Consider the following 15,741-nt stretch of genomic DNA (forward strand, 5'->3'; position numbering starts at 1 on the left):
AAAAGCTCCATTTACTGGAGCGGAAGAGTCCACTTAAATTATGAGAAAGTCTGCATTAGTGCAGACATGCACCGAGGTAAACAAACCATTTGTGTCCTTCTCAGACACCTTGATCTTAGTTACATTTGCGCCTCTCTCTCCAGATCTTACGACATTCATTTTCCCTCTACAGCGCCATACAATCCTGATTGCGAGTCAGTGTCAGCATGCAGTAACGTGGTGGGGAGAAATGGCCCTTTTCAGGCCGCTTATCTCATTATGCAAATGTGGAGTTCATAAGTCATGCTTCCTTTTGTTCACCACAATATGATTTATGAGACCTTATTCAAACAAAGCAAAACAGGGAGGGCTGGGTTAGGCTATGCTGGTCATGAGTGAGGGCTTTAAAGGAGTAAAGGGTCTAAATTTAGTCGAAAACCTCAGGTGTTCGTGAATATGTTTGACAACATGCTACTGTTTAGAGATTCAAATCATGTATGGCTTTCATGAAATGGTTCAGGATGAAGAATCGTTGTCTTACTCTGAGGAGCTCTATTGTCAAATGAATCATCACTTTGCTGTATCAAACTGTAAATGTGAAACTTAAAGCATTTATCTCACTCAATACAGGGACATACAGTACCTGACAAACTGACATATTCACTTACCTGCTCAGCCTGCGAAACAAAAGCATTTTACAACAAACCCAGTGAATCACACTGAATCAACTGTGAGAGAATGCTTTAGCAGCAAAGCCTGGTGGATAATTACAAGGGAACATTAGCTTGTCATGGGAAATGAAAAAAAAAATGAGGGGGGAGGAAGAATTATTTGACATAGCTATCTTAAAATTCATGGGAGTCATACTGCTCTACCTCTGTGTCATTCCTTTCCAACCTTGATATCCTCCTGTTCAGTCTCTGACATCACCAGAGCTGGTTTTGGAATGGTAAAAAGGGTGCTCATGTTGCAGTTCTGGAAAAGGCAGCCACCAGAGTTTTGCTTTTATAGTAACAGGGAGGGAGGGAAGTAAATCAAATGTAATTTATGTTGGCTTTTTACCCGACTTAAGTATCTTCAGCTGTGGCTCATGAATTAACGTACACAATGTGGCTGTTGCTCTGGTGGTGAACAGTAGGATGAGGAGGACACCAAAGAAGAGAGGGAATAGGAGGAAAAGGGGTTTCTTAAACTGTGTTGAACAGTTTTATTCAATAGCCTGGCCTTATCAACAAATAAGATCACCATTGCCCATCTCCGAACTTCCCATCACCCTGCCCCCAGCCCTGTGTCCAAACAATTTAAATGTCACAGGCACAAAGCAAACAAACAGCATTGTAATAACCCCCACCATCCCTCCCCTCTGATTTCAACCTTCTCAATCCTGTATCATAACCAGCTGGAAGCACAATTTGAATTGCTCAGTAGTTTCCGGACACTGATGATGTTGAGGAGATAGTAGGGCGGCACAAACACAGAATGCCCACAGAGGTGGAAGAATTGCACATCACTGATGGCATGGGGCATGGGAGTGATAAACATATATGATGACGCTCACAAACAGCATGTACAGAACACACAGAACCCAAACACAGATGACATATTAATGTTAGAGGATATAGAAAAATTAGTTATTTTTAAGAGGGAAAAGCCCACTATATGCCCCCCATATTACATCATTTGGGTGGAGTTAGGAGCAGTTATGTCTGGTTTAGTCAGTTTAAGTTTTTTTCCCCCCTTTTTCATTATGTTGAATATCTTACCTCGAATCGGGGTACCCTCTGGAGGAGACACAAAAACGAAGACACAACATCAGTTTAGTTCAATGTTAATGTTAGTAATAGTTAGAGGAGTTATTTGGGTTGGAGGGTGGATCACTGGAACTAGATTATCAAAACATTCGGTGATCTTCGGTAATCTTGTACAGAGATAGGGTTTTCTTCATAGAAAAAAATAACCTCTCATTGCTGGTATCACAGAGGAATTGGGTGCTTTACATGACTGGCACACTCCATTGCCTTATCATTTTCTCTTTTTTTCCCCACTTCTCACCTTAGACATATTAAAAGAGGAAACACAATGCTTCATTGGCAGAGTGGAAGAAGCTCGAGGTCTTGGCATAAGTTTTATCATGATTCAAACTCACCGTGATAAGGTGGAGAAAGAGAGGTTTGGCCTTGAGTTCACATGGATTGTAGAACAAGTTAGATGCGCCACTATTCTATACCAGGTATCCACATTAGTATGGAAAAAACTTGCTAAGGGAGGAATGGAGTCCCTACAGAACAAAAGTTCAGGCTGTACCTTCAGGCAACTGCAAGTTAAATCAAACAGACCGAAGTTCTTATTTATCCTACTAGTCGTAAACCTGCTTAACTGTGACAGATAGACTCTTCACCTCAAGCTTCATCCTTCCTCCCCAGTCATTCAATCCACTGGCTCTTTCCATTGTTTAATTTCACTGAGAGTTGTATGTTTCTCTATTCTTTGTGTGTATTCTGAGTCTGTATTGTGTTACATGCCTGACTGCAAGCCAAATGTCCCATACAGACAATAAAATATTGGGCTTATCCAGTCAGTGGCTGGTGGGCTTTTAAATGTAGCCTGACTTGTTGCTATGATGTAAAATGCATGCCTCATAGGCAGAGCTTTAGGTGTGGGCACAGAAGTCAGCTTATCTTCAACCCCCTCTCTGCCAAGCATTAAACTGTCCTTCTGCTCTTTGCTTTTTTTCTTCTATTCAATGCTTTTTAGCCATTTTTCCTAACTCCTTTTTCTTCTATTACTTTATCTGTTCTTCCATTCCTCTCACTTTCTCATAAATTCTAAGCTTTTGTTTCCCACAGGTCCTCCCTCTTGCCTTTCTCTTAGTCTTCCTTTCTAAATCTAGGAATGACTCATGGCAATGACGTGCCTTGGCAATCCCTTAAGAATGCCAGCAGGGTGGCAATAACCCAAAAGAGGTACCCTACTTAGCATAGATGGCCTGCAGGCACAGAACTGAGGGTCAAGGGTGCGCACTACCCATTGAGCTTAACACTACAGGCCTGGCCCTAGAGTGTGTGCATGCATGCATTCATGCAAGCTACAACAAAAAATATGCCTGCCCTCCTAAGAACTAGCTGAAAAAACAACAAAAAAATCCATCCATCCATCCATCCATCCATCCATCCATCCATCCATCCATCCATCCATCCATCCATCCATCCATTTTCTCTGCCTTTTATCCAAGACTAGGTCGCAGTGGCAGCAGGCTGAGCAAGGTAGTCCAGATGTTCTCGCTCTTCCTGTGGGGGGTCCCGAGGCGTTTCAAAACCAGATGACATATAAAGTCCATCTAGTATGTTTTTGGTCTACCTCAGGGTCTCATACAAGTGTGTCATGCCCAGAAAACCTCTACAGGAATGCACCCAAGAGGTATATTTATCAATGACCTCAACTGGCTCCTTTCAAGGCAAAGGGGCAGAGGCTCTACTCCACTACCTTTCCCTGTCTGTAATGGTGGGCTCCTCCACCCTGTGGAAGAAACTCAGCTTGGCAGCTTGTATCCGCCATCTCATTCAATTGGTCACAACACAAAACCCATGACCATAGGTGAGGGTAGGAAAATAGATTAATTGGTAAATGGAAAGGTTCACCTTCCAGCTCAGCTCCCTCTTTGCCACAGTGGCCCAGTACAATCCCTGTATTACTGTTGAAGATCAATCCGCCCGTTGATCTGCTCAACAATATCTCTCCCAGTTAAAATCAGCAGAACACGGAGTTAAACATGTTAAGTTGTGCCAGCAATTTCCATATTCTATACAGTATATCAAGTTGTGTGGGTGGCTATGTAGTGTGGATGGAATTTTCAATACCTTCTGGCTCAGATTGTTGTTGCAGAGGTGTCCTTTGTGATACCAGCAGGTAGGAGGCAATCACTGAGTTTGAAGTTCTGCCTGGTTTACAATGTACCTGGGTGGATTTACTTACTTTCTTTAAAGTTGCTTTACACTGTGTTGCACTGTGCTAATGTATAAGCACAATTATATACGCTGTTATACTGTATGCTCATTATTTGAAGGTGAGCATTTACTTCTATTAACCATAGTGTAATAAAAAAAAATGTATACTCTAATTTGTTACAAATATCCACACTGTCTGATGAAAATGGGAAATGTCTTTCAGTGTCAGATCGGATTTAAAAAACAAAACAAAAAACACAAACAAAAAATATTTCAAAGAGATTGACATTTGTCTTATCACTTATCACAAGGTGTTCATATTCTATTAACCCAGCTTTCAGTATCCATTAAAAGTGCATTATATGCACTGATTAACACAGTGATAGTTTAGAGTCATTGAAAAACCAGGCAAAACAACAGAGGGGCATTTTAATCATTTCTGCAATGATTTTAAAGACCACATGATCATACGTAATCACAAGACAAAGGACAATGGGGATCTGGGAAGGTTACATTGTTACAGAGTTAGAGATTGATTAGAGGCTGCAGAAGCTGTTGGTTTATTTTGCTTTAGCTGTGGTAAAATTTTAGTCGGGGGTTAAGGGGTTACTAGTTAAAGGTTAGGTGAGGTTAAGGTCAAAGTTAGGTTAAGGTTAGGATAAGGTTAATAAAGCAGGTTTGAAAAGGAAAGGTCATCACATGTGGACCTCATAAATAAGAGTGACAAAAGAGGAACAGAAAAAAAAGAGGAAAGTACCAAGGAGGATGAGTGATAATAGAGGTTGTTCAGTTCAAAGGCACTTGTTAAACAAAAAATCTAAAATATGAAAAGAAAATGGGTGACCTTTGGAACTTGTAATTTTTTAATTGCAAAGCAGCATGAGTGGATAAAAATAAAACTTAGCTAAGGACCAGCAGGATAGGTCTAGAGTGGCCAGCATCTATTCAATTACAATGGCACATCCACCTGTATTACAGGCATGTAACCCAATGGCCATAAGCTCCCCTTCTAAGCTTTGGTTAGCTGGGGGTTGATCAGCTTACGGTGACAATGACCTCAATATACTTCAACAGGCCGCTGACCTCCTCGCATTATCAAATGCAGCATTATTTGCTCCACAGAACACCCCATCTGTTTTGTTAAACAACCCTCTGAATATATTAAAAATATTACTGAAAGATGTAGTTTGGCCAGAGGCAATCTGGCCATAGATGTTGCCCATCTGCATGTGAGGTGGATGGGGTTGCGTGACTGGCTGAGTGTCAAAGTCTGACCACCCTCCAGAGGGCGTCTGGCTGACCTTCTCATCACCACAGATACCCGTCTGGGATACTGGTAGTGTCGCAGCAGGTCTCAGCAAAAACCTGGCTGTTGTTACCACATGTGCAGAGGTCTTAGGCACTCCCTACAGAGCAGCTTTGATGCCAACAAATGTGAGCACTTTCTTGCACTTTTCGAATGAACTGCAATTCAATTCAGCATGATTCACATTGGAATGTGCATACTGTAAATTTGTGTGTAAGGGAGATATTCAATGTCAGGTCATAATTTTAAACCTTTATATTAAAAAGTACCTTAATCTTTATGAACATGCACTCCCCCCAATCCTCTCACTATCTCCCTGGCCTCTGGTTAATCTGTTCTGGCTGACAAGGCAGCGAGGGCCTGGGGTCTGCAGCCACAGGGACTTGGGGAGAAATGTCAGGCTCCCTCCACACCTCTAGAGGAGCTCCTCAGGGGACCCTGATGCAAATATCACTGCCCCACCAGCACAGCATGGTCTGGCACATAAGAAAACAGTCAGCCAACAAGTCAGTTATCTAGCAAACAAGAGCTAGATGTTCTATCTTCCACTATACATAATCCAAATTGTTATTATGATGTGGTCTTTTGTTTAGGGTGGGAATAATTCTTTTCAGTGTGTGCCCTTCATCATCACAAGGAGTGAAGGTCACATGAAAAAGGTGGGGGATTCATTTGCAGGAGCTGGAGGGTGAGTATGTGTCTGAACTCACATTTGCCAGCTCACTTTCCATGCCCCCCCCCCCAATCTGTGAAGTCTCCCTAACCCTGATTTACCATCAGGGGAGGACGCATCAGTCTCAGTATCCCCTGAGGCTTGAGAGTGTACTTGAAGCAAAAGAGTAAACAAGTAGCCCCAGAAATTATCAACAGGAATCTGATCAATGGAAAAAAAACAAACTCTGAACAAATACTAAAGACTAAAATCAGGAGACCCAACCTGGCTACTCAATGTACTGAGGACATGAAAAGATGGCAGCCTAGGGGGGTTTGAGCATGCAGGCCTTGTTCTCATCAGCATAAATCCAGCCTGGCTGCTGTATGAGCTTTCCAGAAAGAAGACAAGCCCAAAAGCTAACATTGCCGTATGAGAGCTTTGGTATTGAAACAAGGGAACTTAATTTCCTTTTCTGGCTCCTCCATACACATAGAGTTTGAACTGAAAATGAAATATACCAAGCTCAAAGCGCATGTATATATTTCTGCAAGTAGTTCAAAAAGTCAGGAGGACTACAGAATATGGCCAAATGTAACTATCACTTGAGCACTCGCCCATTACCATGGGCAATAGACCTGTTGTTAGAGATTTGTAAGCCAGTGGAGATGTGGGACAAGAGGGGGGGCAAGAGAAGTACATGCTCTGCTGAGAAAATATTTGGTTAAGACCAGAGGGCCGACCCAGCCCAAGTTTGGGATTGCAGGGTTCAGCCATATAGAGGTCTGTAGTGACCTTCACCTGGAAAGGACTCAAGATTCTCTCAGCCCATATCAGTACTTGCAGCACTCTCAAAGGGTATTTTTGGACAGCGAAGCTGTTATTGACAAAACTGAGGTTCAACGATCTACATCTAAGTAGAAAAAAAAACAGCCGACAGTCATGTGTATTGCTGGTGCAAAGAATTCTATATATCTCACCAAGAAGACAAACAATACTGTAGGCTATGACTGCACAGGAATAATTGTCTTGGATTCAAACAGAGTCCAATTATTTCCTCAAAGCCTGCTGTCTTGCAACACAGCAGAGAGAAAGAACTAGACGTGACAGGGGGCATTGGCAGTGTCAAATCTGGATAATATAGTCAGGGAAAGTACATAAGGCAACAGCAACTTCCAAGGTAACCTTGCAAAAGGTATGAAAGGCCCCAAATAGGCCAGTGAAGTTGCTAAAATACTGGAGAAAAGGTGGCTGAACCGGGCAGTACTTGTCTTACTATCCATATTAGCATTAACGTGAAGCAGGATGTTGCCTCAAAAGACTGGCTCAGCAAGTCTTCCCCATATAAATAAAAACTGTGCTGCTGAGGGGGGACTGTGATGCCTAACTACCCCATCCCCAACTCGTGCTGCTTGTCCTTGATTTGCCTTTCTGCTGTAACATCCAGTGTGTGTGTGTGTGTGTGTGTGTGTGTGTGTGTGTGTGTGTGTGTGTGTGTGTGTGTGTGTGTGTGTGTGTGTGTGTGTGTGTGTGTGTGTGTGTGTGTGTGTGAAGATAAAGTTGTCATAAGAGGAAGGAACAATGGTAAAAAAGTTAAGGATGAACAGAAACAGAACATAGGGAACAATGGCAAAAAAGGACAGGGGAGAGGGGAGAGCAGGGGATGCATGCATTTTGGAAAGTTGTTTGAATATGCCATCTGCTTCAAGGAGAGTGGGTGGGCTTGCTGGGCTTTGCAAGACACTTACCAAAGGTTTCTGAAAATGACAAAGCAAGGAAAGTAAATAGAAAAGGGGGAAGAACAACATAGTTCATTTTAGGTTGAGGTTGAAAGTGACTGCCACGCATGAATTAAAGGAACTACAGTTTAGTTAGGTCTTGTGTCCCACCTCAGTATTTTAGTTTTCATTACCATGAGATACAGTGGAAGGAGCAGTTATTTCTTGTTTAAAATCATTTCTATTTACAATTTATAATTCTAATTAGAGGCATGTTTATATAAAAATCTAACTAATCAATTTTGGTGTCAACTGTAAAATTGTCTTATTTATTCAATTGCATTTTAATTGTTGGTTTATTTGATTTTTCTTTTATTTTTTCAGTTTTAACTTGTGTCTTGGGTCATGACCAAACGTGTTGAAGACTCTACAATGTGCACTGAGACACATCTGAGTTTCAGACACAAACACAGACAGAACACATAAAGAGAGAGAGACAAAACAGCAGTCTGCTTCAGTTAGACAGGACACATGAAGACAATTGAAGAAATCATGAAACAGCTAAAGACAGATGAGACAGAGGTTAGACAACAGGCAAGAAGCTGGATTTCTCGGTCCATCATCCACAGAGGCTCAAAACTCACAAAACACAGTTGGAAATGTTAGCAGGTAACCCAATGTTCACAGCACAGTTGACCATCCATACGATTATATACAACCTAAGAAGTGACTGGTGGAGTAGACAGGCTTACCAGCTGCCAAAGGCACCTAAGAAACAAATACAAAAATCTCAAATTCTCTATGAATCTTGAATATCTTTAATAGCCTTGATCATTTTTCATCTTTCCAAAATAGTAAAGCTTAAATGTAAAACTAGCAATTTTGAATACTGTCTGTTAAATTTGCATGATCCTGCAACCTTACTTAAATACTGCAAAATGACTGCAAAACAGACAACTTTTTGAGAGCGCAATAAAAACTCATCAAGCCACTCAAATATTAATCTACATGGCATGATAAGTTGATGGCCGAATGGATGAACTTAATAAAAGCTATATTTCAGTTGGTTCTTGTCTAGCTCAAAAACCCTTGAAGTAAAATATATGTCATTATTCTTTGGTGTGGTATTAGAGTCAATAATTAGTATTAGTATTATTAGGAAGATAAATTGGAATATCATACCAATCTTACAATGAATATTTGCAAGTTCCATGTCAAGAGGTGCAATGAATTTGAACACTTAAAGGTACCCTGTGGAGTTCTTGACCACTTTGTGTTGTGGAACAATGTTTCTGCCGGTGGGTACACATTTTTTCCCCATTGCTGGTTTCACGCCATTTTGCTAATTAAAAGTTGGTGGCGACAAAAGGAAGTAATACGCCAACAATGTCACTGATGAAGACTGCTAGCAAGCAAACGTAGAAGTAGTCAATTCATGAACTGAGATAAAAATGTTTTGAAAGTATTTCTTGAGGAAGGACATGCCCTAACATGACTGTTAGACCTCTGCGACTCATTCACAAGAAAACACCACAGTGCACCCTTAATGTCGAAGGCTGTAAATGTTGAGAAGAGGGCTGGCAGTGGGAAAACATTAATATTAGAGCTCTTTTTGTAAGAGCCCCTTGTGGAGACTTGTCCTCAACCTAAAGTCAAAAGCATTGGCTGACAACCTTATCCAAAGCACCTCAGGACAACCTAACGTCCCCATTATGAACCAAGAAACAGTTTGCAGTTGTACATCATCCCAGAGAGAGCAAATAGTATCACGTATTTTGATAGATGGCTTTGTTTTCTTAAAAGTCGAACGTCTACCTCAAAACTGGAGTGCACCAGTAAGTTAAACATGAAACATATCTAAAATTAAAAGGGTCTTAGGGAGCTGTGGACTTGCTGTATTTGGCAAGGCATAAATAATGAGGTGACAAATAGATTCTTTTCAGTGAACAGCTCATGAGGGCCACAACTGGGGCAGGAACTCAATGGCAACAGACTCTTTATTTAGTGGCGTCTACACTGATTTACGTTTGCAGCAACAAATCAAATAGGAGTCATTGGATTTTTCGAATGGTGACAAATCATCGACCTAAAATATCTACCCCTTATTTCCCGGGGCCACTCCAGGGCCTACACTTAATTAGCTATATAATTAGACTTTGCTTTACTGGGCCTCTCAGTGGGGTTTAATCAATGGGAACAAGACAACATATCCACCACTGAGTTGTGTCAGTAGAAAGTGGACCTTGCTCTCATTGTCTACTATGACACACTTGTGGGATGTTGAGAATCATTTGACCTCATTCAGTAATATTACACTCTGAAGCATAAATTGTTATTTTTACCAAAATTTTTGGACAATGATCTACGGCTATTACAACCCTGATTCCAAAAGTTGGGATGCAGTGTAAAAAGTAAATAAAAACAAAATGCAATAATTTGCAAACAATTACTGACAACAGTTCTATAAAATGTTCCTGAGACAACGTAATAGCACCCTTTATACAGTCAAGTGATGAACATCATCCCATCCTTACTTGTTAACAACTGAGCCTTTGGAGGATGCCCCTTTCAGACTCAATCATGATATAATGAGGTAACTATATCATCTTTGTATGGTCTTCAATTGAGTATATGTCAAAAAGGATTAGCAAATTATCACATCCAGTTTAGTTTCTGTTTTACACAGCATTTCTTGGAAGTGGGGTTGTATAACATAGAGCACTTGGATACAACGCTTGACCTTAACCTTCTCATGTTGCAATCTAGGAAATTTACCTTGTCTTCATGATTTGACATTTAAATGCTTGAAATATAGTAAACAACCAAGTTTAGTTGGCTCAAAACACATTGATTTTACTTTTCAGCATAAAATATTGTGTTGTATCTTTATGTAAGGTGACTGTCACATCTTTAATATGATGCAAGGATTACACACTCCTGTCTGGGTTGAATGAGATCTCTGCAACTCTACTCAGATCAGTTGGATAAATCCATTCACCTAACCTAACAACAAAGCATGGCTTTTAATTCCTTGAATATTAATTGAAAGAACGTTTCCACCTGAAAGTGATATGTTATTTCAGTGAGTGTGGCAGTTTTGATGTGTTCTTTACCACACAATCAAAGAGTCTGTGCTCTCAAGTTGGAGATATGAATCTGTTGAAAGGTTAACAAGCGTTCTCAGTCACACTCTTGACATTATCTAATAGTTTTGGGGAAAAAAGACCACATCAGCTGCAAGAACAAAAACAACCATGTTAACTATTGCCAAAAATGTCTTGGCAAATCAAACAAGTGCTCAAGTTAATTTGAGTGAAAAAAGGCAGCAACTGCCTGGGCTTGGGCCTTCCTTACCTGAGCGTAGCTGTTTGATCCGTCCATTACTTGCACTGGGGTCAATGGGCAGGAAGTCTTTGTACCAGGTGATTTCTGGGTCAGGGTTGCCACTGGCGGCGCAGAGCATGGTGGCTGTTCGAGTGCGCTCCACCACTTTGAGTTGAGGGCCCATGTCAATGTTTGGGAAGCCTGGTGGGAGTAGGTCCTCTGTAAAAAGAACAGGAAATGAGGGGGTGTGAATCTTCTGACTTGGAAAGCCAGCCTTTGTGACTTAAAAGGTTCCCATTGAAAGCTCTTGTAATCCTTATACATGCACTTCCATTAACACTACAACTGAGAGCTATGGCACAATAATGGCTGATAGCAAAATAAATTATCACACTGCAGCAATTGGGTCTTTTTGGCACCTTTTAGCAGTTGCGACAATCACATTTTACAAACATTTACAAGTATACTGCATCAATTACAATCTCACCAATACCTGGTGTTTTTTTCACACACCTATTGGAAAGAAGATATTTGGACACACGTTTTTTGCCGCTGTATTTCGGACATAACTAGGTGTGACATTTTAGAACTGCTAACCGTGTAGTGTGTAATTTAAGTTTTTACTGCCTTAAGGGTACTTAACAGTATTTTCACGGTGAAATTGTTCCAATGTTACCATAAATCTTGATATCATACCATCTCATTCCCAAATCACCTCAACGATATATAATTAAGCACACAGACCACAGACTTTATAGGTGCATTTGTATAATTCAATTTATCTCAGACAACTTTCCTTGTCCCAATTTATCCTTGATCATGGAGACAAAAGCACCATAGGAGGGTGAGATTATAGCCCAGCTATGTACAGTAGCCAGATAATAAACCAATTGAGGATAGACGGCTTGAATAAAAACATAAAGTGCATTTCCTTAAGAGTATGGCTCTCCCAGAGGGCGGCACTGAGGCATTGAAGAGACTTAAGAACAGAGACCAAGAAAAGCAAGCATTGTGCTTTCTTTGATTTCCTCTTTCTCAGAAAATTAGCATTCTATTGGTTAGAAAAACCATCCTGTAGCCAGATACTCACAGAGTGCATTCCTACTACCCCCTAAATTGCTCATTAAGGAAAATGTGTCTTATTTAAATGCCCTTAAGAGGACACTGACTACCTGCATGTATTCCAAGTACAACCTGTAGTAAATAAATGGCTTTAAATGTAAACAGAAAATCAGAGGGGGAAAAAGTAGAGTGAAAACTTATATGAGAAGAGAAGCTGGCAATCCCGGCAATTTCTCCATCTAGTTCCCCCATGTTCAGTGTAATAAATGACACTCAAGTCAATTTGAGGTTACACAGACCTCTGCAAAACCACTACTTTGCCAAGACACACTCTAACCCCCAATAGTCCTGGGCTGAATACCAATTGAGAGATATAATTGGTCAGATTTCACTCTGGCATTAATGGTGCAGCAGTTGTGTATTAGGGTAAGATTTAAGCCTATTTGACTGTCATTACTGCTACACTAATTCAAGAACCATCACACTAGCCAGCATTTTTTTTTTTTTTGTTACAAAGATTGTGGTATCCTTGCAGCTAATACTCATGCATGATTGAGCAATTATTTCTCTGTTAAGAGATGACAGTGTAGTGTGTTCTATAGTCATTGTTCTCATGCAGACTCCCTGCTCTCCTGGGGCAATTAGTCCTATGGGTGAAATCGCTTGACCTCTACCCCGACTGGAGCCATAGCCGTGACTCATTCTTAGATGATGAGAGCTGAAAGGGGGGCACCCTGAGTGGTAATATGCATCAGAAGCCCAAGGCCACATTGCAACTTGGAGAAGATTGACTGACTAAGATGCTGGCCAGTGGCACAGCAGAGGTCACTGTTCATCTGGAGAGCCAATGACCTCATGTCCACTCCGCAGATATCATGGTGGTGTTGTTGGCATCCGGGGAGCGCTAAATTAAGGGAAATTAGGACAGTAAGTTGAGTCGCAGTTCTAAAGTCAATGACTCTAAAAGCAGAGCCCGTCTTTGTTTGCCTTTGAGGGACAAGGAGACCTATTCCATATTACATTTTCTGCTTTATACGAATAAGACCGTGAGCTATGAAATCATGATGGATTTAAGTGATTACTATTTCAAAATTCTGTTTTAGTTCAATGTTTTCTCAGTTTAGATAATGTCAGTTAAGTGTTTCATATTAAAAGGATGGCAAATTGACAACAACAATTTCAATATGATGAACATTATTATGTAGCTTACAAAATGAATTTGCCCTATATCTTAAAAATAACTTGGAAAACAACTTATGCACCTACATTATGCGCTAGGATTGTATGGAGAAAAGGGGTGGAAAGTTCATATGCATTCACATTTTGAAATATTGAATATTAGAAAATAAAAGACCAGGAAGGAAGAACCAGGGAGTCTCAAAAGTAAGTCCAGACAGGTTACCTCTAACTAAGGCTGACATCAGCAGCGCACAATGAATATTTCAATGCTAGGTTCAAGGAAGTACAGGCATTTACACTGTTTTAGGTACTGCGTTGTATCTTCTCCATCGATTATTAATGATCATCCCTGTATAATATCTTTATGGGAAGTTCCCCTGAAGCTTAGAAAAGCAATGGCAAATTTATGTTTCACTTTAGAAACTTCAGAACAAGACAAATGTTCTCACAAACTCCTTTTTCTGTGTGCCATCAATGATCTATGTATAAGATGCCATAAAGGTGCAGCACACTTGTACCCCCTCTAGCTAGTTCTATCTGTGTTAGAGAAGCATATCTGCAAAGGGTAAGTCTGGCCTGCTCTCTGTGTGTTATATCTGATGTATTTGATGTTGCCAAGGCCAATCTGTGCTTCATATCACATTAAGTCTGCTTCATGGCCTACACAGACTACAGTAATGAAGCTGAAAACATAAACAGAGCAAGTGGATTTGAGATGAACGAAATTAGGCAAGTGACAGAGGGAATCTGCCTGAGGGGCCAAGGGAGGGCAGAGAAAGGTGGGCGAACAAACAAACCAACCAAAACAGCAGTAAACAAGAAGTAGAGATGGTGGATTCATGGAGAGATTATGCTATCGTTACAGCTGCTCTGACCTGATACAGCACCAGCAGCCTTTCCCGAATAAATGGCATGTATGCTGGTTACTTATTTCCCCAGGAATAGAGTCTGATACCATCTTTCCCCCTGAAGCTTACAGGCTCTGTCGATAAAGGCGGCCATGCAAAAATAAATAGATCACTCATCGAGGGAGTGTTACTTCAGGGTTAGCCAGCCAGACTGTGAAGGGGAGAAAGCAACCAATGATATGGGCTGATAGTATCCTAGAATTCCCAAAGGGCCAGTTCCCCATAATGGTGTGGCAATTGCATTTCTATGATGCGTGCTGGGGGTTCTCTGTGATGACAAATCTTCATAGGACAAATAGAATCGATGCATGCGCACTGTTGGTCAATGACGGTGTCTGTCTATTTTGCTGGGAGCAGCCTTTGTCACTTAGGCCAACAGTCATCATACTACAGAGCTATGAGACACATGCTGCAGTTACACTCTGCATCGTGCCAAGAATTTTATCTCACAGACACACACATTTGATCACCTTTAATCTTCTTTATCACAATTGAAATGCTAAAGCTAAAATATGACCAAATGAAAACACTATCAAATTGAAAAGAAAAAAAAAAAAAAGCTCTGACTCCACAGTTAAACTTTGTTCAGCAGACGAGGTAGGGACCCACAAAGAGAATCTTAATCTTTCCAGTATGCAGCCCATCTCCTTTGTTGGGCCACCTTCTTTTTTTAAAGTGACACAAAAGTGTTTTTGATGGATCCTGTTGATTTGGAAATTGGTCAGTGTTCATATACTTGTTGGCATATTTTGTTGATGGGCATCTGAGCAGCTCAGCTTGATCCTCTCCGCTGCTGTGATGTATAGCACTTAGCAGCAATCACGAAGGTCTTGCAAACACACCACAGAGGCCAGTCTGTAGTTAATGAGATGAAAAACCATTTACCTGTGCAAAACAGGTTTTCACCAAACTCATCAACATGATTTGGACAGGCAAGAGTGCTACTTGGTCAATCCATCTATCAATTAGTAGCGTTGGGCCATGATTTTTGGATTTTTAAATAGTCATTAAATTCTAAAAAATGTAACAGATTTTGCAAGTATTATCTTGTCTTAAAAATGTGTGTGTGTGTGTGTGTGTGTGTGTGTGTGTGTGTGTGTGTGCGTGCGCACAGGGGGTGGGGTGTTGAGGAATAGTAAAATCATTTCCAGTGAATATGGAATACTATTTTTGCTGGAAATGGCTATTAATTACAGAATGCTTTTTAAGTGCTGCTAGAGAGAGAACAATAAGCTAAGGAAGGTTAATGTGAAAGCAAACTGTTCATGTCCATTCAGTGCAACAGCTGGTGTGATCAGCATCCAAAGCTAAGCCTTCTAAAGGCTCTAGTTGACCTTATCTAGATTTTGATTTTTGTCATTCTCTTTGGCTTTTTGGGTTTAGCTTGAGTACCATCATTATCCATAATTGTCTTTAATTTTGCTTTGCCATTTAATATCATTACACAAGTGACAGGTGCAAAGCCTTTAATCAGCCTCTGGTTAGCTTACCCACTGCCCGGCTGTTAATCTGCTGACTCATGCCTGCTGTTGCGTCCTGCTTTCTATCAAGCTAAGTGTGGCTCTCTCAAAAGGTTCGTCCTTTAGACTCATTCACTTCCGACAAATCTCATTTCTACAGATTTACTGCGACCAAACCATCTCTTTTTAGCAAGTCTGGTGTAGTCGTA

General features: G+C 40.7%; 1 protein-coding gene across 8 annotated transcripts in view; it reads right to left on the reverse strand.

Annotated features, from left to right (window-relative positions):
• The window catches only part of ptprsa (protein tyrosine phosphatase receptor type Sa), a 232,078-nt gene that overhangs the window by 85,542 nt on the left and 130,795 nt on the right, over window positions 1-15,741 (reverse strand). For all 8 annotated transcript variants that reach the window (XM_070960507.1, XM_070960506.1, XM_070960509.1 and 5 more), the window contains one exon: window positions 10,954-11,142. In XM_070960507.1, coding sequence (XP_070816608.1) covers window positions 10,954-11,142 — 189 coding nt within the window. The remainder of the gene's footprint in view (window positions 1-10,953; window positions 11,143-15,741) is intronic.

This window comes from Chaetodon trifascialis, chromosome 4 (genome assembly GCF_039877785.1).
Source record: "Chaetodon trifascialis isolate fChaTrf1 chromosome 4, fChaTrf1.hap1, whole genome shotgun sequence".
Taxonomy (NCBI): domain Eukaryota; kingdom Metazoa; phylum Chordata; class Actinopteri; order Chaetodontiformes; family Chaetodontidae; genus Chaetodon; species Chaetodon trifascialis.